The 27,580-nt window shown below is 36.1% G+C and overlaps 1 protein-coding gene across 2 annotated transcripts; it reads right to left on the bottom strand.

The window, feature by feature from the left end:
- Positions 1 to 577: 577 nt before the first annotated feature.
- On the bottom strand, positions 578 to 25,857 carry LOC129257738 (filamin-A-like). Of its 2 annotated transcripts, none has more exons than XM_054896131.2 (18): positions 25,720 to 25,857; positions 18,256 to 18,403; positions 17,820 to 17,960; positions 17,187 to 17,315; positions 16,454 to 16,627; positions 16,030 to 16,182; positions 15,095 to 15,298; positions 14,448 to 14,600; positions 12,772 to 12,906; positions 12,105 to 12,269; positions 11,488 to 11,589; positions 9,958 to 10,095; positions 8,395 to 8,510; positions 7,727 to 7,859; positions 6,877 to 7,053; positions 5,871 to 6,089; positions 4,998 to 5,198; positions 578 to 3,063 (listed from the first exon to the last, which is right to left on the bottom strand). In XM_054896131.2, exons 2-18 carry the CDS (start codon positions 18,323 to 18,325, stop codon positions 2,876 to 2,878), a joined length of 2,598 nt encoding a protein of 865 aa, XP_054752106.1. In that variant the 5' UTR covers positions 18,326 to 18,403; positions 25,720 to 25,857; the 3' UTR covers positions 578 to 2,875. The 2 variants fall into 2 exon arrangements, with proteins under 2 accessions (XP_054752106.1, XP_054752107.1); XM_054896132.2 differs by having other exon boundaries at positions 25,537 to 25,843.
- Positions 25,858 to 27,580: the final 1,723 nt, after the last annotated feature.

The following is a 27,580-nucleotide window of genomic DNA, read 5'->3' as shown; positions in this document are numbered from 1 at the left end:
ACCCCACTGACTTTATCAACCACCCTCTCTCTGACCTTACAAACTTTTAGACCCGTATTCTGAACTCGGGTTTAAATTCAACCCTGGTTAAGGTTGTGGTTTAACTATGGAGAGCCAATTGGGGCACAAATCCGATACAGTACACATTCAATTTATTAACTCATGTGGCACCCGAATTGTTCATAATTGTCTGGGAAAGAGAACTGAAGTATTTTTCTTTGTTATGAAACCAAAATGAAACAAAGTAATAAACATAAAAAATGTACAATATAAATAGAAAATTTTGAAATTTTGGCTCCCCATAATTTTAGTACAGAGTTAGACCATGGTCTAAGTTAAACCTGACTTCAGAATATGGGCCTTAGAGTTTTAATTCACCATAGAATAAATCAGTGGTCTAATCAACGACCGAGATCTGAGGGGGCAAAAAAGCCTTTCCCCCCCCCTCACCAGTGGACTATGTACATTCCAAATAGCCCAGGATATATACAGGGTTAAACAGAGGAGTAGATAAACATGATCACTTCCAACATCTTTCATTCACGACAATGTTTGAAAAAATACAGAAATAGACAGATTTACAATTTCAATGCTCCATAATCCCTTTTAATGCAAAAGTTTTTTGTTTTTTCTGTTGCTGGGCTATTCCATTTTATCACCACCGATTACTGATCTCAAACCCATTACATAACCAGATTTCCCATCTTACATATTCCCAATAGTTATCTATTTCATTGTGAACAATGTGGCAAATAATATCTTACTGCAATAATCAGAATATGTAGTTTCACATAAATTCTACAAATAAGCTAAATAATAATCTATTTTTTTTTGGTATAACTACATTAGTAAAGCTTCACTATATTATATGACAATTCAAGCGTAAAGATCTTAAGGTTATACATTATTTGATTTCTTTGAATTGCATGAAATCTAAACAAGCATTGCATTTTGTTCTACAAAATAACAATTACATAACAAAAAAAGAAGCTATGCTTTATAATAAAATTCAATAATTTTAATGCTGTTTTAATATATATTCACAGTAAAAAAAAAATCTACACAAAATAGCAAGTAATCACTCTTTTCAGCCATCTATGCTACTAAACAAAAACGATATAACAATTTGTCAATATTTTGCACAATATTTTGTTTTACGAGATGCGATCCTTTTGAAAATAATACCTCACATATAATTGACATTAGTCACACATAGAATATAAATGAGTCTAATTTCTTATTGCTTTTGTTTCTTCTAAGCTATCATTTCTACGAGATAAATGCCCCCCCTTACCTGATCCCAAGGAAGTAAGTGCTACTTACACAGGTAGTACTGAATTCCAAACCATAGTCCCAAATTATAAAAAAAAAAAAAGAAACTTAAAAAAGTGAAAAAACATTGAAAAAGAACATGTAGAATGCATGTACCACAAAAATATATAACACATCATACGATACATCAATTCCAATATAAGTCATTAAAATAACATTCTTATTAAATGCTTCTTAGCAAATACAAACTTTTTGCAAGTCTGACTCGCATTTATATATATATACAAAATAATTTGCAAATTCTTTCTTCAGCTTCTACTATATCTAAATTTGTATAAATTAGCTTCATAATAATAATTGCTAAATTTGTTCTTGTCATAAGTAGATTATTATCATTGAAATTATTCCCTAAACCACATTTATGATTGAATAGCTTACAATAAATAAATTATCAATGAGATGAGTTATACTACTGTTGTTCTATTGAAACACTGTTTATCAAAATTTTACCAAATATGAATACAAGAATACAATATCAGCGATAATATTATTTTTTAAAGTGTAATTCAGAATATTGAAAAATACATTTTTTCCTGCTTAGCAGTGTGTCATAAAAAATGATTAATTTTGCATTTTCTATACAATCTCCAGGCAATGGTGGCCGTACCAACAAAACTGAATATATAATACAAGTTGGAAATTTCTTTCTTTCAATTTCATTTTCAAAGCGAGCTGCAAACTTTGGTAATACAGTTAACAATCTCACTTATATGAAGGCAATCATTGAATATGTCTACATATAGGGCCATGATTTATCGTCCAGTTCCTAAAAAAGACCAAGTTTGGCTATGTGCATGGTTAGACTATTTCAAAACACTCTCCTGAAAGACTACTACTTCACTCTGCAAACAAAATCCTTTTTACATTTGCATATTATCTACATTAGTCTTCTGAATGAGTCAGGTTATCAGTCACTTAAACTTCATAAATCATACACCTCTTGTTTAATTTATTCCGACCATTCCCTTTTTTTATAAGTAGATACATTTTTGAGAGAGCTGATAAGTAGATCAATGTATTAGAAATTAGACAGCTTATGCTAATCCTTGTACACATAGTGGCAATAAACATATTTTTAATTCATATATGTTTGTTTGAACTAAACAAGGTTATATAATATCATTCACTCAATCGACATTCCATGTTGGAAGCTACTTTATTTAAAATGAGCTGGAAGAAAAATAAAATCAATTTTGAAACATGACCATACGCAATTGCTCACACTTGCTTGTCCACAACTCATGATATCATTCACATATATAACACAAATTACGGTGGAAAGAAAAGAACAATTAGATCCATCACATTAACAAGAACACAGAATGACTGGCAGTATTCCTTTTATTTCTTCTTGATAATAATGATCCATCCAAACTGGAGCTTTATAAAAATGTCTTCGGACACATACGTATGTCAAGCCTCAACGCCATTGCAGTTTTGCATATATATCGCAAGGAAGAATTTAACGATGTCTTCACACCCGGGAGGACCCCCGAGCCGAGACGCCATCCCATATGTTGCTCTGGTTATATACCAAGAGCATCTAAGCACATTGGATGTTGAATGGACTGCCTGGTATGTGCTCATCTCCCCACTTGACCATCAAGACATAGTTACCCTTCTCTTTAAGTAGATAGGTTACAGTGTAGCGATGTCCAAAGGTGTGCTTTACGTGGATTTCTTCACAAGGTGTCTTTGGCCCTGCGATACCAACAATCAGCATGTTGTTTCCTGATATACAAACAACAGAAAAATAATTAAATAATCATCTTTCTTTTTTCTGGGGGAATTTTACAGACATAAGTCCAACAAAAACACTTACATTCCAATTAGCATGTTCCTTGCTCCTTCTATTGAGGAGGGATGGTGATTATGTTTTGAGAAGGGCACTTGAGTTTGAAGTTGCTGGTCAGAGCAAGGGTAAGAGGGTGATCAAAGACGACGTGGAAGAAGCAAGTGGTGGAGGAGAGTAGGAGGGTTGGGATGAGGGAGGAGAATGGTCAGAGGAAGGGGGTGATCAAAGAAGACATGGAAGAAGCAAGTGATGGAGGAGAGTAGGAGGGTTGGGTTGACGGAGGAGGATGGTCAGAGGAAGGGGGTGATCAAAGAAGACATGGAAGAAGCAAGTGGTGGAGGAGAGTAGGAGGGTTGGGATGAGGGAGGAGAATGGTCAGAGGAAGGGGGTGACCAAAGAAGACATGGAAGAAGCAAGTGGTGGAGGAGAGTAGGAGGGTTGGGATGGGGGAGGAGAATGGTCAGAGGAAGGGGGTGATCAAAGAAGACATGGAAGAAGCAAGTGGTGGAGGAGAGTAGGAGGGTTGGGATGAGGGAGGAGAATGGTCAGAGGAAGGGGGTGACCAAAGAAGACATGGAAGAAACAAGTGATGGAGGAGAGTAGGAGGGTTGGGATGAGGGAGGAGAATGGTCAGAGGAAGGGGGTGATCAAAGAAGACATGGAAGAAACAAGTGATGAAGGAGAGTAGGAGGGTTGGGATGAGGGAGGAGGATGGTCAGATGGGAAGGGGGTGACCAAACAAGACATGGAAGAAGCAAGTGATGAAGGAGAGTAGGAGGGTTGGGATGAGGGGGGTAGCTGGTAAGAGGGGAAGGGGGTGACCAAAAAAAGACATGGAAGCAAGTGATGGAGGAGAGTAGGAGGGTTGGGATGAGGCAGGAGGATGGTCAGAGGGGAAGGGGGTGACCAAAGAAGACATGGAAGCAAGTGATGGAGGAGAGTAGGAGGGTTGGGTTGAGGGAGGAGGATGGTCAGAGGAAGGGGGTGATCAAAGAAGACATGGAAGAAGCAAGTGGTGGAGGAGAGTAGGAGGGTTGGGATGAGGGAGGAGAATGGTCAGAGGAAGGGGGTGATCAAAGAAGACATGGAAGAAGCAAGTGGTGGAGGAGAGTAGGAGGGTTGGGATGAGGGAGGAGAATGGTCAGAGGAAGGGGGTGATCAAAGAAGACATGGAAGAAGCAAGTGGTGGAGGAGAGTAGGAGGGTTGGGATGAGGGAGGCGAATGATCAGAGGAAGGGGGTGATCAAAGAAGACATGGAAGAAGCAAGTGGTGGAGGAGAGTAGGAGGGTTGGGCTGAGGAAGGAGGATGGTCAAAGGGGAAGGGGGTGATCAAAGAAGACATGGAAGAAGCAAGTGATGGAGGAGAGTAGGAGGGTTGGGATGAGGGAGGAGAATGGTCAGAGGAAGGGGGTGACCAAAGAAGACATGGAAGAAGCAAGTGGTGGAGGAGGGTTGGGATGAGGGAGGAGAATGGTCAGAGGAAGGGGGTGATCAAAGAAGACATGGAAGAAAGAAGTGATGGAGGAGAGTAGGAGGGTTGGGATGAGGGAGGAGAATGGTCAGAGGAAGGGGGTGATCAAAGAAGACATGGAAGAAACAAGTGATGGAGGAGAGTAGGAGGGTTGGGATGAGGGAGGAGAATGGTCAGAGGAAGGGGGTGATCAAAGAAGACATGGAAGAAGCAAGTGGTGGAGGAGAGTAGGAGGGTTGGGTTGACGGAGGAGGATGCACTGATCAGAGTAAAGTGAAGGGAGAAAGTGAGAGTGATATCTGTGAGTGCAAGGTGAATCTGTCCATCCCTTCTACTTCTACTACTACCTGGGCTACAAATCCCCCTCCTCTGCCAAAAACAGACCCTACAGAACTAACCTGCATCTGAGCAGTTGACCTGGAACTGACTCTTCTTGTTCAAGAATGATTTCTTGAGGCCCATTCCACTTGAAACCACCTTGCTAGCATCGGAAGTAAAGACTGGAGCTTGGAACCCAGTGGTGGTGGTTGTCTTGACAATTGTTTCAACCATCACTTGGGCTGACTCAACGCTACCTGCCTTGCCTCCCTTTGCAGATCCTAGACGGATAAAAGGGATTTGAAAAAGTTATTGAGCTAGCACTGACTGTCATTTCAGAGATAAATCAGGCAAAATTTGACATGAGAAAATGTACAGTGAGCAACTTGTTATTTTGCATCCTTTTTCTTTCCCTTATTTACAGCCATGTTTAACCGTTTAAAAAAAAAGGCTTGAAAATGGCAAATTTTGGCCATTTAAATTCTCCATATGGTTTAGCACATGAAAGAACTCCAAAACAACGTTTTTTCTGTTTTACATTAATTTGTTCACTGTGGTGGATTACAGTGTCTGCGTTTGCCTGGAATTGTGTGAATGTGTCATTAATTCAAAAATATGTTAAATGGAAATTAATGTTTTAATCTGAATTGGATGCACTGTCATTATCTTAGCAAGACACAAACAAAAAGTGGAGTAATTCAGTGTCTTGTATACCAGGCAGGGGTCTCAATTGTTATTAGGGGTAAAGGTCTAAAGTTCGGGGGCAACTCTTAGCAGTATCGGAATGGCAGTTGGAAGTAAAGCAAAGCATATTATTCATTGTCATCGTGCTTTCTTTCCAAAATGAAACCACACTTATAAGCAATATCAAAGGGAAACTCGGCGTTTTTTTTAATAAATAAACTGAATAAGAATCGATCAGCTGAATGATTGAAAAGGTTGGGATTTCTTACCGGTGATCTTAGCCTTGAAGGGACTGCCTGTGATGTGGGTGGGTCCACCGTACTTGATGGTGATCATATACTCTCCAGGATGGGTAGGGACATAGACACACTTATAACCTTCACCAATCTCTGTGACATCCAACTTAACCTTGGATGGACCATCAATCTGGATACCCAAGGTACCGGCTCCTGCTCCACAGGTATTGACGATGAACTCACACTTCTCTCCTAATGAACAAACGATATGGAGTATAAGCTCACTTCATATTGTACTGTAAATCGATATTACTCTTACAGTGTCATCACATTCATTGTGGTTGGTAGCAATAGTTTGGTATAATCTGCATAGTATATCCATTGATTTCTGTAACTACAGTTGATAAAATTGTCATGTTAGCTAGAGATAGAAACTGCCTCAGATAATAAGGAAATATTAGTCATAATATACAAAGTATAGGGTACAATCAGAAAAAAACATATATGGGACTACACAAAAATATTCTGCCCAAAAATTTCAGTTGTTTCTATGTTGAATGCAGCAATGAATGTGAGGGGATATGCAAAACAGAGCTGATGGGACCTATATTCTTCCTAATGATAAATAACATGATTTAAAAAAAAAAAATGTTTTATCTTTTCCAAAGTTCTTTCTTGAAGATGAATTATTGAAAATACATCCCAAGTCTGGTATACCTGAAAATACCAATTTGTTAGTCAAGGTTTTCATTTTGTATGTATGTATTTTTTGTTTTGTTTTGTTATAAAGGCCCAAGAGATAAACAGTATCTTACCGATGATGGGATTGCAAAGTTTTAGGCAATATGAAATTAAATTAATAACTTATTGAAACAAGTACAGCAAAGGACTATAATGTAAATGGTGTCAACATAGTGGAAATAAAACCATATAATTTGTGCATGTGGATTGTCGACAAAGGCAGACAGAAACTAGCCAGCGTTGATAATAGTATTTCATTAAATTGATCAAGAATAAATGACATAAGAGTAAAACTAACCTGTCTTTCCTCTCTCCAATCCTTCTCCATACGCATGGACATGACCTGGATCACCAACCTCTTCAACCGTTCCAACTCTAATCCTGAATGGACTACCAGGGATTGGTGATTCTTTGAAGAACACCTCTACACTGTGAATACCATTCTCCGTCGGTAGGAAGCGCACAGCATAGTTTTCTGCCAAGAGAAATCACCAGATGATATTGTAGTGCTGTATTAACCTCTTTTTTGGTATCAGTGCTATGGATATGTGGTATGTTTTCAAATAGATTTAATTACGATAAACCTAACTGTATACATGCAATGGGCTTTTGGGATACCTCCTACACTTCATGTCATAAGTCCACTGAATGCAAAGCAATCGAAACTGAATTTCGACACACTTTTTGAATGGATTTCACTCAAATGAAATACGCAATAGCTTCAAAATTTACACAATAATTCATACTTGCACGTCAGACCCAAATTTGCCTCCAAATAATCCAATACCAATTACATCCTGCAAAGTTCATAATGAAATGAGTATGATATCATAACCTTGATAAATTCTTTATTACACGGGGGGGGGGGAGGGGGGGGGGCCTAAAAGTTAATTCCAAGTCAGCGTGTGTGGTATGACCACAGTAACAGATGTCACTCGAGGAGTCTTTCAACTTAGATTACACATTATGTATCATGTGTGAATTGGCACGTATCATAAAGTTCATAAAGTTTTATTTCCACATTCGTACATGTACATAAAAGATGTCAAAGACACCATTACAGAGTAAAATCACTTAACACATTTAAGCATATGTTATTTTAGTCAGACTTAACGTCTTGTGAAACCTTGCCATGTAGGTCTACTCACCTTCATCAATCTCTGTGACCATGCAATCGATCTCAGCACCAGAGGGAGACTTACACTTGGCTTTCAAATGACCCTTAGCACCATTGAGTTGAATAACGAATGAACACGGGTGATTAGCCTTGATACCATGCTCCTATTCAAACATAAAATAACAATAATATATATTTACAAGGCGCCGATTATCAGGTTGCGTTTTCGATGGGGCACTACATGTATATATTACCCCGGATTTAGCTCCAGCTGCTAAAGGTGCTTGGTGCATTCAAATATGTGGATAATTAAATTGGATAAATTACCAGATCACAGTAAATGTTTCTGTAAGATCTTAAAGTATCCCCATGAAAAGATATAAAAAAATATAACACCCAAGTTCCTGTTTCAATAAATGAAATATCAGATTCTGGGAGAAACTGTGTCATTGTTGATAAAATTAGCTAAATAGGATTGAGCAAAATGTATTTTTCCAAGCAATAATAATACATTTTCCAATGTGTGCTCATCAGCTAAGATTTCATGATTTAACAAAGTTTAGTTTATGTCACTGTATCAGATTAAGATACACAATGATATAATGCCAATTAGTGATATAATGACAATTAAATTTTGTTTACAGATTTCCTCATGATAGCAGTGTTTACTGCCAAATACTAAAGTGGTGTTAAACTGACCTGTAGACTGGACACACTGCATCTCCTAGCGTCACCCAGGGGTGGAACAACAAATGGCTTGTAAGGACTATCTGGGATTGCCTTGTCGTTGAACTTAATATCAACCTGGTATTCACCTAGAACACAAGAGGAAAGTCAAAATGGTCATCACGCTTTTCTACTTCCAACGAGGTATTATGTACTATTCAGTAATTTGAGCTTCGTAGCTCTCACTGGAATGATACCGAGGAAGGCCGTACATCTTTTGCAAGTAGGCCAGAATGCCATGACAGGTGAAAGTTCTCAAGACGTTGCTTTGAAGCACTACAACATCAAACTATTCTTTACTAAAATGTCAAGTGCCTTCAAATGAATCATGACTAATCGTAGGCAAAAAACCAAAGGCTTTACACCCTGTTAAAAGGACCTGTGCAAGATGATAAGTGATACCTGATTACCCTTCTATCCACGTTTCATGGATAAACTTGATAAAAAGATATGATCGCAATTCAACAAATATCCTCAACATAGCCAAAGTTCATTGACCTTAAATGAATTTAAACCTTAGTAATGTGACCTGAAACTCATGCAGGCTATTCATGGATACTTGATTACTCTTATGAGTATCATGAACTAGGTCCATATACTTTGTAAGTTATGACATTTCAAAAACTTTACCTTGGTTAAGATTTCAATTTTGAAGATGTCGCGGAAAGTGGCGCCTTTATTCTGGCTCTGCTATGCAGGCGAGACTAAAATGGGGTGCTTATCAGAAATATTCCTTCAACTTCAATCTAACCCCCCATAAGGGGGGCACTTACACAAGAAACCATGCAAAATCCTGAATTGTTAAGGGGCATTTTTCTTTCCATCAAAGTATTAAATCTGTTGAGGGGGCATTTTTAAATCCCCTGAATACACATGTGTACACCAATACACAAGAGTGCCCCATACATTTGTATATGGGCCACCGGGTTTAAAGGAGAATGAAACTCTTGGAGCAAGTTAGCTTATGTGAAAGCAGAAAAATCAAAGAATAAGATCAACAAAACTTTGAGTAAAATAGGACTAGCAATAAAAGAGTTATGAGCATTTGAATGTCGAGATCACTAATGCTATGGAGATCCTCCTATTGGCAATGCAACCAAGATCTGTGATGTCACACACGTACAACTCTCCCATTTGGACACTGAAAATATACCCCAAAACATCTCTTTTTGCTCATTCTAATCATATGACAAACGATTCATCAATGATATAATGTTGTGAAACCTCTGTACTTGTCATCTTATAAAGAGAACACCTCACCTTGTGATAGACTCTATAAAAGTGAGAATATAAGTGAAATAAGTACTAAAGTAATGAGGGAGTTGTACGTGTGTGATATCACAGATCTTGGTCGCATTGCCGATGGGAGGATCTACATGGCACTAGTGATCTCAATATTCAAATGCTCATAACTTTCTTATTATTCATTCAATCTTCCTCAAACTTTCAACAATATGTTTCTTTGATTTTTCTCTTTGATATGGATTCAGCTGGTTTCAAGGGTTTCATTCTCCTTTTAGTAACAACGGGACTTACCTGGTACACTAGGTACATATGAGACCATGTATGATCCATCCTTGTTATCTACAAAGTTGATCGGAGCCTTGGCTGGACCGGATACTGTTATGCCCAACTTTCCTGGGCCGGCTTCACGAGTCCAGACCTGGAACTCGGCTGCAAGTTAGATGAAGACAAAATGGTAATCATAAACGGGGACCGGTAAGTAACTGGCTGTTACACAATCATAATAATAACAATGCAGTTCCTGTACAGCGTATATAACATTATGACATAAAGTCACAGTATGCTTCCAAAGATTAAAGGGATGGTCCGGGCTGAAAATATTTATATCTTACTACATAGAGTAGAATTCACTGAGCAAAATGCCGGAAATTTCATCAAGAATCGGATGACAAATAATAAAGTTATTGAAGTTTAAAGTTCAGCAATATTTTGTGAAAACAGTCGTCATGAATATTCATTAGGTGGGCTGATGATGTCACATCTGCACTTTCCGTTTTCTTATGTTATTACATAAAATCATAATTTTTTCATTATTTCATACTTGTGTGAATAATATGTCTCCCTTATAATGAAATAAGTTGCAGCAATAAATATCTAATGCACTAAATCAGTTGTCAATCCAATTTTTCTAGTTCTTGGAGGAAAAAATTTGAATAAACTTAATTTCATATAATAAAATACAAAAGAACAAGTGGGGATGTGACATCATCAGCCCACCTAATGAATATTCATGAAGACTGTTTTCACAAAATATTGCTTAACTTTAAAATTCAATAACTTTATTTGTTATCCGATTTTGATGAAATTTTTGGCATTTTGCTCAGTGAATTCTACTCTATTTATTAAGCTATAAATACTTTCAGCCTGGACCATCCCTTTAAGCCCCATAGCACGAAAGCATTTCAAGGAATAAATTCCTGCCAGGTACCCATTTACCTCTCCTGGGTTGAGTGCAGCACAACGTGAATGAATTTCTTGCCAATGGAAATTAGGCCATGGCAGGGATTCAAAACTACGACCCTTTTCAAAGTCAGATGAGTAATCCACTGGGCCATAATACTCTACATAGGAAACAGCAAATTGATCTATTAAAAAAAATATATATCTGGTAGATCTAACACAAGAAAGAAAAATTTCCAAATCAGTGGGACCTTATCCTCTGAAATATATCCTGCATTCCATGACGTTAAAAAAATGATTACTTTCATATTAAATATATTTTTTTTTTTCAACTGATTTTTATAGAATTACAAGCTAAGTTGAACCAATACCACATCTATAGAGCATTCTCGATTACATCTTGGAAATCCTTGAATTCTATTGTCTAAGAGGCCCAGCTATTCTCCCTGTATTGTAATTCATCATTCACAACTTAAAATGAAAACATGGACCTGGCTTCTGTAACACAAAGGTTAGCGATTGATCGTACGCTTGATTTTCACGATTGATTGTAGTGTTGTCGATGGAATCAGTCGTAGAAAAATGTTCAATGATCATTGCTGAGTTTTGTGTTACGGGTCTTCTCATAGGACTTGGTCTTACCTGGTTGTTTGACCTCTCCTCGCTCAAGTCCTGGACCACCAGCATGGACCTTATGTGCTCCACCCTCACCAAATGGACCAACAGTAAACATGAATGGACTTCCTACAAAGGACAAACACAACAACTTAAATATTGCACAGAGAAAGGCCTAGTCCTTAACATCTAAGAGTAATTAGATTGAAGCACCCTAAATCACATTAGAGCTTTAAATACATACAAACACAACACTAATCTCTAGAGCTGAGGTAACCTAGTTTCAATATTTTTTCAAGGTAATGATTGACGATTGTGAAAAATTATCAAATAGCAAGCTGGTGGTGGCTATATTGTTTGTTTTTGTAGGAATAAACAATTTTTTTTCTACATTCAAATAAAAAGACACCTGGGCACATTTTATAATGAACTTATTATCATGGTAACCTTGCCATTCTGGTAACCACTAATGTGATTGAAAGCTCAACCCTGGTACTATGGTAGTTCCAAGAATTGTAATATCAACAATTGGAGGATAGATGCCATTTGTGGGAACTGCAAATTAGTATGCATGATTTTAGGTCTAAATGTTTGTGAAACCCCCTTTCCTCACAAGATAATTTAATGATGAGAAGGTCACTTACCTGGGACATGCAAGCCCTTGTTCTTGACACTGACTGTATGTACACCGACCATGGAAGGTACAAACTTGACACAGTATTTACAGTCTGGTCTGTCAATGATCTCAGCGTCCACTGTACGGCCGGCAGGGTTGGTTACCTGGGCAGTCATATCCAGTGGATCAGTGCCTAAGATCAGAGACAGTGAGAGAGAGAGATAGACAGACACAGTCAATCATCAGTTCATAACCCTCTCTCAATATAAAGTCATCCAAAAATTAACAAGTTGAAAAATGAGAAATTAAATATTTCAAACGGCATTAGCCAAGCATAATGACCAGACTTTTAATTTCTTCATTCATCTACTCAAATATATACAAAACTGTATATGATGAATGTCTTAATATGTTATTAAAATTGTGACACAATCATGAAAATAAAGTTTTGAAAATTTAACTCTACTGATGCATCATAACCACAATATGGACCTGGATATGGTGAATACAAAACAATAGGAGAATCAAAACTTCAAAATAAAAAAATCTAGAAGAAAGAAAAAAACTTGATAACAGCTTAGGGCACTGACGGCAGAGCCTGTATACATGACGGCACATTTTGCCAATCTGTAACTGATGATGGTGCCTTTCATTGAGTCAATACAAGGTATGTAGACTAAAGAATGAATAGTTACCCGGGATCTTGACGGTGAGTTCACATTCACTATTGACTTGAGAGACTGGAGTAGCACTAGTAGGTCTAACCAGTGTCTCACTGATCAATGGTAGTTCTGAGGAATCCCCACCAACTGCAACCTGGAACGGACTCCCTGCACAAATGACAAAATATAGCAAGTTATCACGATTGATGGAAAAAATGAAAATCACTTTGGGTTTCAATAAAGATGTTCATGGTGTATAATATAGATTCGATTGCAGTATTTAAAGTCAGGAACCTTTGAACAGTACAATGATAAATGGTGCATGATCACTATTATGTTCATCATTACCATCTTCATCACCACCACCACCACCAATACCACATCCACCATCACCATCATCATCAATATAATTGATGATATTGGCATTGATGTTGTAATGAATTGTAATTGTTCACCAAAACATTTAAGATTTGTAAAAGGTAAAATACCTGACTGTTATTATGAGTTTCTTTATGATTGGTTCACTTTCAAACAAACAGTAAATTTTAAAAGAAAAACAACTTCCTTCTAAAGGAGTGTTTAAAAGAAATGTTATGGTTCAATAATTATATTACTTTTAAAGGAAATGTATTTTTATTCAGATATTGGATAAGATCCAACATATTATTTATTGGAGATGTAGTCAGTAACAACCATTTCCTAAACAACAACGAAATAAAAGCCAAACTTCTATATAAAGATGGTAGATTGTTAAGTGAATATGCTAAAGTGGGAGCAGCTATTGATTAACATCAACAATGGATCAAATGCATAAAGGAAAATGAACAAATGAAGAGAATTTGAATAGACAGACACTGTTTACATACTCTACTGTGAAACTAGTTAAAACAAAGTAGGGATAGAGTGTGTTAAATTAAAACAAATTTATGCTGATGCATTAACATTAAAACAGAAGACTTCTAGATCAATTTGTTTTTGGAATGAAATTTTTATTCCGAATCCTGCTATGAAATAGAAATCGCTATGGTTATATAAATTGAAATATGTTTGTGATAATGCACTCATACAATTTAATTTCAAGTTTATGTATATTATTTTGCCAGTACCATCCAAATTGTTTATATGGAAATGGAAGGAATCTCAAATTTTTAATCATTGTGACCAAAAGGGAGATTTAATGCATGTACTTTTCTTTTGTGATACAGTAAAGTCATATCGGAATACTGTAGGAATAGTAATACGTAACATGAAAGAACTTTGTGTTTTCACCACAGTATGCCAAATTAAATTAGGTACAAAGACAAAAAATATGAATGATCTGAGATTGTTAATTAACTACGCAATTTTTTTTCTGTTTATAAAGCCTTAATTATACAAATCAATTAAAAAGGGCGACACATGATATTTTGAAAAATTATTTGTCCCTAGAAAAGTACAGAAGTAAAACAAAGATATTAATATTGATTTGTGGAAAAGGGTCCTCGGATTACTGTAAATCCTTTTTGATATGTTGTTATCTTTGTATTTAATCTGTTTTTTTTTCTAATATGTCAATTCAAATTATTGTATAAGAGAGTGTATTTTTTTTCATTTTGAAAAAGGGATATTGTAATAAATGTGGCTTATTTTGGTTTTGATATATGAACAAGAAGACCAGAAATGGTATAAAGAGACAAAAATCATTTTGATTGAGTTGGAGTTCTCCTTACCTGGAACCAATTGATCAGCATAGTGTACATTGACATTGTAAGTGCCTGGTTCAGTTGGCGTGAATGTGACAAGACAGGTACCATCACCGTTATCTTCACAGTTAATATCTGCTTTGCTTGGTCCTTCAATGGATACACCAAGACCTCCATAGCCTGTGGGATAATATCGGAAACTTGTTTATCTTTTCTTATTCATAATCTTTCGAGAATGCAAATGAGTATTCATACAAGGGATGGATTTATTATGATATTTTTTTCAACCTATTGCTAAGAAAGCATGAATGCATGTAAGGAAGCAATCAGAGGACCAAAGGCTTAAGGTCCTCTCCAAGGGACCTGGTGATGAAGATAAATGACTCATCAAAGGGCACTGGCATACCAAGTGGGGATCGCACCCGGGTCACAGGAATCCGAAACCCCTGCTCTACCAACCATCATTCCTTCAAGAGCTCAGAGGACCCACAGCTCTCAGTTCTTTTTGGGGACATTGTAGGAGGTTTATCAAGGTCACATCCACAAGGGATGGCTAATATGACATCACTGCACTAAAGGATTACCCTCATTGTATTGTATTTTGAAAGAATTGATATACATGGTAAATATCAATACAAGAATATCTATTTATTATTAAGTAAATAATAGCTTACCAGCATTCCTTGTATCGACCAGGAATTGAGCCGTTTGACCTGCTTCTGCCTCTTTGATACCGCGACCTGTGACCTTGACCTTGGAAGCATCACCCACCTCTTGAGCTCCCACAATAATCTTGAAGGGGCTGTTAGGGATGTTTTGACCCCTCTTCTTAACACTCACTAGATGTTCACCAATCTCTTTAGGGGTGAAGGTGATACCTAAACAAGACAAGAAACAATCTCTTCTTATTATATCATACACATTTTCAGATAAATGATAAATTCTATGTAAAAAGCTTAATTCCCACCTGTTTATTTCCAAATGGGTAACAAAAAAAATAACCATCGCCCTTGAATGGCTTTTCTGCAGGATTTCATTATCACTTCCAATTCTGAAATGTTTTGTCTATGCTGAAGATTGTAAAAGGAAATATAATGAGTTGGAAACCTGCAGAAAGATGCGACCAAATATGGTTTAGACTTTTAAAGATGCTTTACACTTTAAGTTCCAGCAGAGCAGGAATGTATATTACAAGGACTATTTTGTAACTTACTGATGATTTTTTTACCTTTGTAATAGATGGTGAAGAATAACATACTTTTAAAATGGTTGCTTTCAAATATAAGGATCCTTATAAACACTTTTAATGTAGCTGCTTTCTAAGGAAGCTAAAAAATATGTGAAACCACTTATCTTATTTAAGAAGCTGAATAATGTTCTTTGTGGTTGAATTTGCCTTTTCCAAACTTTCTTGGATGAACATCATCAAAAATCATCTTACATCATCATTAAATATCCCAGGTTTTATAAACATTCTTCTCCTAAATTACTTGACATCTTAGGATTCTGTCAAATATCCAGACAAACACTTATCAGCTTTGCAAAAAACATTTGTCTGTAAGACATAGACACTATGAATGATGGAATTGTTTAATGAAGGTTTTCTTACCAATGTTGCCATTATTAAGACGTTTTAGTGCGCATGGTTCTTCATGTTTGGAAGGTGTACGGATAGTAGCTGTGAGTTCATTGAGATTTGATTCGGTGATCTTAAGAGGAACATCACTGGGTGTGCCAATAGACATCCTACTACCAGACTTATCTGTCAAAGCAAAATAGATCATTCAATATCAATTCAAATTAATCAATATCAGTTAATATCTATTCCGTTCAGTAAAAATCAAATCAGTCAGTATTTAGTTCAACCAGTCAATATACATTTCACAATTAGTCAATAACATTTCAAATCAGTCAATATAAATTCAATTGGCCAATAAAGATTCTTAGGTAAATTGTATATCTATAACATGAAAACAAAATAAATATTTGCAAGATATTCAAATGACAACAATGTTTGGATAGAGTAGACTTACCAACAATCTGAGCAGAGAAAGGACTTCCTGGGATGTGTTTATCAGCAAACTTGACAACAATATCATACTGTCCAGGTTTGGTAGGGAAGTAGGTTACGCTGCATGTGCCATCCTTGTTATCTACACATTTGATCTCAGCCTTTGATGGACCCTCAATGGCAAGGGCCAAACCACCTGCAAAGAAAACAAAACAAAAATCAGTTACGAGCTGACGAGCGTTATTAGAATGTATCATTACAAAAACTGAAACTAGTTTAGACCGATGAAAGGAATTGTATGGCAGGGGTTAAAACTTAATATTTCAAAACTCTAAAAAGATTGGCAACAGAGTCTAATCAAAAGTTGCCATTTACAACTATTTTGACAACTTTAAACCATTTAAATTCTTTCTAAGAATGAAGTATTGAATTGAAAGTTATTGTTGCCAACTTATAGAATATTATGCAACCAAATGAGCTTTAAAAACTTGGTGTGGCCTTAATGAATGAACTGTGAACATGCAATTGGAATAGGATTTATGTGTATAAGTTGCTACTTTAGCATGTGCCTACTGGAAACGGGCAGTCCATGTTCAAAGGCTATGGGAATGACAGAATTCAGTATCTAATGACCCACATGCCGTTCCCGCATTTCTTTGCATTTTCATGTACTGTAATTTTTTTATTCTAATGTAATGTGTATGTACATTTTATATTGGTCAAATAAATAATAATAATAATAATAGGTTACTAACCTGCACCAGCATCCTTGGTGTTGATGATAAAATGACAAGGTTCGTTGCTGATACCATGAGTTAGACCAGTGCCATAGGCTGTAACATTACCGCTCTTCAATTCATCAACATGGAAGTGGAATGGACTTCCTGTGAGTCAGATGGATAAAAAACATTGAGGTTCACAGTACAGTAGAGAAATACTTGTAACCTAGTTTTGACAAAACTTATAAAACCATAATTTGATGAATTACAACACCAATGGTGCATTTGTATCATTTGCGACAATAATATCACATCATAAACTCAGATGAAATGAAGTATGAATTACATAATTAAGTCATATTGATTATTTTCAGATTGATTGATTGGACCATTCATTTATTTCCACATTTCATAAACAACATAGCAAAACAGTACATGAATGGCATTACACAATAAAGTACAATAGAATAGTGTCACACTCAAAATTATTCACGATCTGTTTGATTAATAATGTTTGCTCCTTTGTAAAATGTATGTTTGTATTTTGTTTCATTCTAGGTTATACAGGGCCTCTAAGAAAAAACAGAATTTTAATACTGATGGGGCTACCCTGTAAAAAAAAAAAATAATTAGTAAATAAATATTTAGAGCCCTTGAAGGTAGTCATACCTGGTACATCCTTTCCATTGTACTTGATAGCTAGCTCATGACGTCCAGTCTCTGATGGTGAATACTTGACAGTGATGGTGCCATCTTTGTTCTCTATAATGACTGGAGTCTCCTTTCGGCCACTTGGTGTCTTGACCTCACCTACAGAATTCAATTGGGATTTCAAGAAAATTGTGTGGGGTCATAAAACTTATCTGGAATGATAAATTGTTTGAATCCTTTTCAGATCAGCTTCTTTGTGCGTTTCCCTTGTTAAGTGCTTTTGAAAAAATGTTGAGTAAAAATTTTAAAATAAGAAAAATAAAGAAATTACCCGAGTGTTGATAAAAAAATATCACTTAACATTAGAAGCTTTTTTATTGAAACTATTATTCAATTTGGCAGACTAATTCTCAGTCTTGGACGGTGACAGATGATAGTTATGAGATTGTCTTACCTGAGATGCATCCTAATCCTGCACCGATCACAGGAATGACCAGATCAAGAGGTCTACAATCCTGAGGCATAGCGGACTGTAATGGAGCTGCTTGGACTTGCTGGATGGTATCTGGTTGGATCAAGTCTTCAGGTGGTCCTGGTTGTGCCTGTTTGGATAAATAGAATACAATATTCAGTGGATAAATTCAAATCCTTCTTTGAGTTAGACACCTTAATTTCAAGTTGTCCTATTTTTGATAAAAAAGGTATATTTGGTGATAAGCTCATCTCTTTTAGCTAGGCACATTAACTAATGCCTGAGCAACATCTTGCAGCACTTGAATCAGTTCTCTTCTAACCTTCCACTCTCTGCATCAACAAACCAATCATGGATTTGGGATATATGCAGTGAAATCCTGCTTGCAGTGCAACCAGAGAAACTGCTCGATAACAAATGTTGACACTTTGAAGAAACTAAAAGAATACAAAATCGATATCCTTTGCAATAAATACATTTAAAAATGATTAGTATATCCTCTCAAACTTGTCATGCCATCTGATGATAATTCAGATAATAAAACATATTTTACTGTTTCAGGCAATACATTTGGCAACAATCATACACACAAAAAGTTTTGGTACTAATTTTTTTTTCTCTTTGAAACATATTTTTATCTTTTTCATTGTATCTGACTTGTTCATCACTAAAAACTTCAATACTGCATCAAGATGAAATTTTAAAGACCCAGACCACAGCTAAAAGTGAAATGGACAAATGCGAAATATATAAGCAATATAGTACAACAATGGAAGTTTTATGCATATTCACAACTGGAGATTTGAGTATTGTGCTTAAGAGAAACTCAAATTGATGGGTTTGGACAATAGGCTATTTTGCGCTTTTCGCCAGCCTCAAGACCATGACGTCATGTTGTGTCAGATACATCGTGACTCTATAGGTATTTACACTGAATAACCTGGTGATCTATCTGCTTTTCAGATTATGAATTCCATTTTTTTTTCAATATGCATAAGAAAATAGCAATGACAATTAATTAGAGTTCAAAATAATAGAAATCTACAACTCTTCACTAGGTTTTTGGTGATCTCTTCATTTGGCTCTTATTGGGCCTAAAGTCTTATGTAAGGAAAAGTGTCACACATAACCTGAATGCAGATAGAATTGGAAAGCAGGAAATAAATATGGCAATAACTTTCTAAAAGCTGTAGATTTCATCAATTCAAACTTGCAGGAAAAGATATTTATGTCTCTATGTTATAGAAGTGAAGAAAATAAAAAGTATGATCTGAAAAGCAGAAGAACCACCCAGTTTTTCTGTGTATAAACCTATGGAATCCCAGCGCTTCTAACACAACACAACTTCACAGTTTTGAGGCAGGTGAAAAGCATAAGAACGCCTAATTTTGAAGCCAGATAATTAGAACAATGCAAGCATTTCACATTTTTACCACTTACCAGCTGAGAATTTAAGAACTTAAGCAAAATACTCAGCTGGTACAAGAAAATACTGCAAAAAGCTTGCATTGCCGTGCTTAGTATTTCATAAACTTTTGAATTTGTCAATTTCATTTTTGGTCCAGTCTGTGTCTTTGAATAAAATATAAACTTATTTGCGAGTCTTGACTACTCAAAGCTTTCTATCAGAGAAAAATGTTAAGGATTTGATCCATACACATCCGATACTGCAGAACAAAACCATGTCCAATTTACAATCAGACAAGATTCTTTGACATATTCATAAAAGAAATTCTCAGGGTGACAGATATAGGTCATTATGAATTCCACATCGTACCAAGCACCTTCATGCTCACATAACAATTCAACAAACAAAACCAACCCTCAAACGTCAAATTATGTAAAAATCAAATGGGTCCGATTGCGTAAGGGGAAAATAAAGAATGCAGTCCCAATGATTTGACAGTACCCATACCATTGTGTATGAGTATTATCTAGCATTAATCCATTTCATATAGCTCACTGATTTGAAAAAATCCAATCTTCTCATATCTTTAACAAACAATCTTTCTAAAGCAATATTCAACGCCAATCAGTCAAGCACTAAACTAGGCTAGTCTTCAAAGAGACATAAATGATACACCATTAAGAATGCAATTTCATTAATCATATTTGCATCAAAGACAATATATTATTCTAGTATGCCTGCACTTATTTATTTGGCAGCTGCAAATGCTGAGATTACATTTCAATTTATTGACAGAAACCATTTGGGAAACGGAGAGGTCTTTGGGATCTACAAAACATATCTTATTGTGATCATGCTGCCTCTCACTGTATCACCTGCCAATGACAAGTCAATACTGAAGCAGTGAAGATGGAAAGAGGTCATATCAATTCAATAGAATAATTCTGACAAATTAATAGGAGCCAACGCTTTGAAAATTTGAATTAATTGACAATGAAGTGAGCCAATGAGACACTGTGATCAATTTGCACTCTCTGAGGACACTTGTCCAGAATGCTTTCATCTTAAATTGGATGATGTCGTCCAAGGGCTTGCCGGGTATGTTATTTATGTCATATGATGAGTCAGTAATTGACTACCTCATGAAAAAGAATACCAGAGAGTGGATATCGGTTACTGTATATCCCATAAATATATAACCTTACCAGAAAAGGGGGTTATGTTGATACCAGGTGTAAAACCTAACACTATGAACATGATTCACTTGGAAAATTTACTGAATGCACACCCACATTTTATTCACTTTATACTACTGTCTTCATTATTCATTGTCCAATATCAAGGGATACAAGAAAATGTAACTTGACAGATCTTTTTCCAAATTAATTCAGGTCAGTCCATTAACAGGGGGATACAAGAAAAAGATAACTTAGGGATCCTTGCTCTGTCACAGGACACTCCATTCACAGGGGGATACAAGAAAAGGGTAACTTAAGGAATCCTTGCTCAAATTGTTACAGGTCACTCCATTAACAGGGGATACAAGAAAAGGGTAACTTAAGGAATCCTTGCTCCAATTGTTACAGGTCACTCCATTAACAGGGGGATACAAGAAAAGGGTAACTTCAGGGATCCTTGCTCAAATTGTTACAGGTCTTCTCCATTAACAGGGGGATACAACGAGATAGTTAACTTACTGGATCCTTGCTCTAACTGTTACAGGACACTCCATTAACAGGGGGATACAAGAAAAGCGTAACTTAAAGGTCAAGTCAACCCCAGAAAAATGCTGATTTTAATCAGAGAAAAATCAAACAAGCATAACGCTGAAAATTTCATTATAATCGGATGAAAATTAAGAATTTACGACAATTTAAATTTTTGCTTATGTATCTTTCACAAACTCACAACTCAGTGACATGCAAATGACAGTCGATGATGTCCCTCACTCACTATATCTTTTTATTAATCGTTTAAATTATAAAATATTTCAATTTTTACAGATCTGACAATAAGGAACAACTTGACTGAACCATAAAATGTTAAAATAATGGTAATATCACATGTTCTGGGAGTAAAACTTTGTTTCACAGGACAACAGGGAGAAAATCTGAATATTTCATATAATAAAATACAAAAGAAATAGTGAGTGAGTGATGTCATCAGTCCCCTCATTTGCATAATGACCAAGATGTGAATATAACTGTTTTGTGAAATTAAGTGAAACTTAAAAATGCCATAGATTTCTTATTTTACATCCATTTTTGATTAAATTTTCAGTGTTCTGCTTGTTGGATTTTTCTCTTTTTATGCAAATCAACTTTTTGTTGGGGTGGACTTGTCCTTTCAGGGATCCTTGCTCAAATTGTTACAGGTCACTCCATTAACAGGGGGATACAAGCAAAAAGGTAACTTAAGGAATCCTTGCTCCAATTGTTACAGGTCACTCCATTAACAGGGGGATACAAGATAAGGGATCCTTGCTCTAAATGTTACATGTCACCCCGTTAACAGGGGGATACAAGAAAAGCATAATTTAAGGGATCCTTGGTCAAATTGTTATAGGTCACTTACTTCATTAAAAGGTGGATACAGTAATTCTTAACCTAATGGATTAATGTTTGAATGTTGTGGATCATTGAATTAACAAAATATTGCATAGAGATTGATGTCACGGGGATTCTTGTTCACAGTGCCAAGGTTTCTTCATCATCACAGAAACAAGTCAAGGCAAATAAAATAACTTTGTTGAAAATTCAAAGCTCAACCAATTAAAACAATACAACTAAAGTCAACCAATAAATCAGTATTGGTCACTATATTAAAACAGGGTAATTTAATAATAATAATACATAAGACTTGTATAGTGTGCTTCTATCTTGATTAAATGCTCAAGGCACTTCAGGGCAGAACAATAACAAAAACAAATTACATATAATACATGTTTGAACAATAAGTCAGTGTCTGTCAAAAAGCACTCTGATACAGGAATGTTGGTGGTCACTGAAGTCTGGGTTAATTTAACGATGTTGTTCAGAAAATACCACACCAATAAAAGCAGGAGTAATGCAAAGACAATAATAAAAAGTGAAAGCCGTCAGAATGATGCACATGTAGTAGGTAGAATACCAAAAGGTCTATGAATTCTCTAAAACCAATCAAGCACATACTCTGCCCTTCTACACCAACACAGATACTGGGAGAAAGGTCAGTACGTTGAGAGACTACCATGTCCGCCTGTTTTTTATTTTAAATGTTTGCAGGTAACAAATCCACATTTGTCACTGCCAATCTGCTTGAAGCATGCAAATTGAAGCAACTGATGCAACAATCTCTCTCCCAGAGGTATAAACGGTGGTCTTTTTAACCTAAGGCTAGAGAGGATCCATCTATCATCACCACACCAAATGGATTGCGTAGAGGCAAAGGAGATTTGATGTAAAAGGTGACTTAGTTTATTCTGTTGATGATCTCAATGCTACTACCACAGAGAAGTAGTACTTATCATTGCATTTTTTGTACCTTTTAACTTTTTCTCTAGTCCTTTCCCAAGAGCTCAATTTATTAACAATGGAGACAAGATAATTACTTACACTTTTACCGATATAATAAAATGGTTATTACAAATCATGTTTACAATGCAAGTCTTGTTCTGTGTGTTGAACTTTACATTCTGCCCGTTATTCAATCACATTTGAACATCATTTGTATAATAAATCCGGATTGTAGTTTTTGCCTATGCAATGATACTAACAAGAAATCCAACACAAATATGAATGAGTTACCCATCCAGATCCCCCCCCCCCCCCGCCCTCTTTGGAAAAAGATATAAATTTCATTTCCTTAAATAGTAAAAGACTATTTTCAAAGAAAATATTATGATTTTGTTAAAACATTGTATAGAAATGTTAATCTTTTGGATATTTATGATGTCTACTTCACGACATACGATTTCTAATTACTTTTTACGAGGCAACAAGACAAGAAACTCGGCACCATTACTTCACCTCGTCAAAACAAAGACGTAAATCACCTGGAATCTTTTAATAGCACTGATTACATGCCAATCCTCACATAACTGGTATGACTATATCACAAGAAGTCTAGGCATGTGAAATTAGTGTGTCTGCAAGGGACCTGGGTGGACCACTAGCTGATATCTCATGCTGTGATATATAGCACTCATATATGATAGGAATGCAGACTGGGAGATGCAAGTAAATACTGTCAAGACAATTCCCATTTAGAATATATATGCAGTCAACACAGACGAATACGAATGAAAGAGACCATGACTTCTTAATAGACCATGGATATCTGATCCCCTGACAGGCAGCTAACGAGAAAACATCATCATCGTCTCTCATTATGGATGCAGAAGATTGGTGGGTGTAAACATATATACCTATTAATAGGTCTTGGTAAGCATTACAGGAACTGGCAGTGTTCCAGAAGAATTTCATCCTTTTTTAAGGGAAGAATGTCATTTGTTTTCTTAAAGGCAAGGAGATTCTCTGCAGCCAACTTATTTTTGCAATGAGAATGGGAGTGGTTAAGTAAAGAAAGAAAAGTTGGTGAATATGATTACATGCAGCTTGAAATATTGTAGATGGTATGTTCATATCTACAGCTGACAGCAAAACATAAAAGGTGATCTGGAGAGGGAGTTATGGATGGGATAGAAAGAGAGAGAGAGAGAGAGGGGAGAATGAGAGGCAAGAAAAAGAGGGAGAAAATTAATTATGGATGGAGGGACAGAGAGAAAAAGAAAGAAAAAAAAGGGAGGAAGAGGGATAGAAATTCACAGTGGACACTAGAGTGTAACTGGGGTGAAGGACTGAGAGCTTTAAAATTGATAGGGGAGATGGAAAAAGAAAGGTGGAGAATGTGAAGGAGTGGGACAAATAGATAGAGAAGGGAGGACCAAATGGAGAGAGAGGAGGATTGAGGGCAAGGGACTGATGGCAAAATAGAAAGATGGAATGGGAAGGGGAAAGAAGAACATGGAGGGACGATATGTGGGTGCAAACAAAACATTAAAATGGCAGAAGAAGTAGGGAACAAAACAGAGTGAGAGCAATAGGGGAGTGGATAGATTAACATTTTAAGGTTGATGTTTTCATATCTTTAGCTGATAACAACATTCTTTCAATTTTTGAATGAAAACAAAAGTGGTATTGGTTTCTTTTGAAACGATGTAATATATTTGAGAAGAAGTTATTCAAGAATAAAAATACAAGTCTAGTAAAGGTATTTGTCAAGAATGTAAAAAGAAATAGGTCATTTGAATCATGCCCTTTCAGTGATTTTATTTTACTGACAGATAGGACAAATATAACAAAGGTTGCATTACTGAAATATGGTGAAAAGCAAAATGGGCTCTAAAAAGTATGGAAGCAAAAAAAGAAATCAAAAGAAATATTAAAACAGGCGAATATGTCAGTGTCTATAGTAAATCTGAGAGCATTATACAGAAAGTACACTAAAGTACATCAAACAAAAATAAACTGAATAGAACTTTCAATAAATAAAAAAGTCCTAATTAGCCTAAGGAAATTTGAAAAATCAATGCAAAAAATAAAATATGTGAAGTAGAAAGTCATATGCCAATCCCTCAGCAGGGGAAAAGGTAGATCCTTTGTTGAAGCAAAGCGTCTTACATGGCCACTTGTAATACTGACCTTGTTTGCAGAGACAATGTTCTTAAATAAACCAGGCCTTGCATTACAATGTCAGCTGAAACAAAAGAACACAGATCTGCATAGCGAGACAAGGTCAGTGTCTCAATGACACAATTGTCATTTTGCAGTGACACAGACAAGAAGGAAAATAATATACGAAAGAAAGAATCATACCTGGAATGAAAATCCAAAATACCAATATAATCCACAAAAATGACTGAGTAGGATAAGCAGCGGTGGAATGGTTAAAAATGGCTGACCTGAAGCTATGTCGCCACCACAAAGAATAGAAATCTGTCGATTGTAACAAGATACGTAGAGGTGTGATGCAACTATGTACGTATCAATGACGATTACCTGAACAGGGGGTACCTCCTTGAATCTACCAACGTTAGTAGTTCTTTGCCACAAGTGATCCTCTGTTTACATATTCACTCATACATGACCAACACCAGTCCCTGCCCATCTCTCTCTCTCCAATTCTATTTTTATTTCATATATTTGCCTCCTTCCTCCTTTTTGTGCCTTACTATAACAAAGGCTGCCAAATGTCACGTCCTATAACAGCGCATAGCAGCCAGCTCCATATAAGTCCTCAGCCAATAAGGTGCCTTAGTGGCCACTTGGGGGCGTTATCCAGCCAGCTGGTAATTCAAGACCGAGTAGGAATTCCATCCATGCTCCGGACAATCACTCCTTTGAACCTGAGGTTGAAGTAGTGTGCAAACGAGGCCCCACCACTATGTTTATCATCAGCATCATCATTCTGTGTGAGTCAAAAGTCAATTAGAGGAGGGGGATGGGAGCAGCTGGGGGAATTTAATTTCAACTGTTGGTTTGCAATGATGGTCCAGTATAAGTAGATGATATAGAGAAGGCTGTACAAAGATGATTAGACCTTAGTTGCATTCTGTCAACGCTTGATCAAACTGAGTGCAGTCTCTATCAACATTTAATTTAAAACAAATATTGTTATACCAGTGAGGTCTTGGCTTCCTAAGGAATGCAGTCCAGCTTATAGCAAGCAGCCTGTATCTCCTGTAATCCATACAAGTCTTGGGTAAACTGATCATCAATGTATTGTTTTATTTAAATTCCAAATGTATTTACCTGTTCTATAGAAAAATTGAAAGTAGAATTAACATCTATATGAAGAAAAAACATGGATGTCAGAAGCAAGGAAACTGTATGATGCCAGTGATTTCTTAGTTTACATGTTCATCTCATCAACTATGTCTGTTCTATAGCCAAGGTGAAATTCCTTTCATATTTTCATTATGACTAATCTTAATGTATCAATCCCAATTTAAAGCATCAATGAAGAAGCAACAAGCTGTAAAAAGGGTGAACCGGCATGGATATCAGCCTGAAGCCAGTCTTGGCCTCTTGCCCATCTGGTCTTAGCCTTAGTGAAATTACCTTTAATATCTAGTGTAAATGGGAGCTTTGTGGATGAACCCTGAATGAATTGTGGTCACAAACTTGAGCATTGCTCCCAAATTACTCCGGATGGAAGACCACATCCATTGATTACCATACGAGTTGGTTTGATCAAGACACTCATTAAGATCTTAGCATGTTTCTTCGTAGATACAATCCAAGACATTTACCCTTGACCAACTGAAGGTGATATACAGTCCGTCCCAGAAAAAGGAAACTGGGATTCCCATGTCTTTAATGTTCAAAGGCAAATGAATTATATTTCATTTACATAATCATATAATTCAATTATTCTTCTTTATTTTGATACCTAATATGAGACGAACACTTCAAGCAGTAATGAGAAAAATGAGTTTGAAATTTTAATGTCAAAACCAGGAATTTGAAGATTGGTTCGTGATACGACGACCGTGCTTATTCAACGATTGGTTCAATAGCATTTTTGTATTCTTTGTCAAGATTCTCTCACTAATCCCTCTCCTCAAATGAGAATGGATTCAGATTCATACAAGTTTCTGCACAGATTGTTTCTGATATTTCTCAATATTTATTGTTTGTTATCTGCCATGCGTAAACGATTTGCTAAGCTGTTGGTTTCAAATTAGAGATTAGATTCCAATCTTAACAGGAGTATCAAATTTATAGTAAAAACCTTTTTAATAATTGCATCTCTAAAAAAAAACGGTTTCCTTTTTTGTGGGATGCACTGTATATACGTTCAAGTACCCCCTCATGTGTAATGTGTATGAAGGAGAATAAACAGGATTTTTACCCCGTA

The sequence above is a fragment of the Lytechinus pictus genome, chromosome 3 (genome assembly GCF_037042905.1).
Source record: "Lytechinus pictus isolate F3 Inbred chromosome 3, Lp3.0, whole genome shotgun sequence".
Lineage (NCBI taxonomy): Eukaryota > Metazoa > Echinodermata > Echinoidea > Temnopleuroida > Toxopneustidae > Lytechinus > Lytechinus pictus.
Note: the sequence above shows the minus strand (reverse complement) of the source record. Positions and strands in the feature narration are given on the sequence as shown.

Coding starts and splice junctions, on each gene's coding strand:
- LOC129257738 (XM_054896131.2), bottom strand. CDS start 18,325: ATGCCTCAGGATTGTAGACCTCTTGATCTGGTCATTCCTGTGATCGGT. Junction 17,961..18,255: donor AGGATTAGGATGCATCTCAG/GTAAGACAATCT, acceptor TGAATTCTGTAG/GTGAGGTCAAGACACCAAGT. Junction 16,183..16,453: donor TTTCTCTGCTCAGATTGTTG/GTAAGTCTACTC, acceptor TTGCTTTGACAG/ATAAGTCTGGTAGTAGGATG.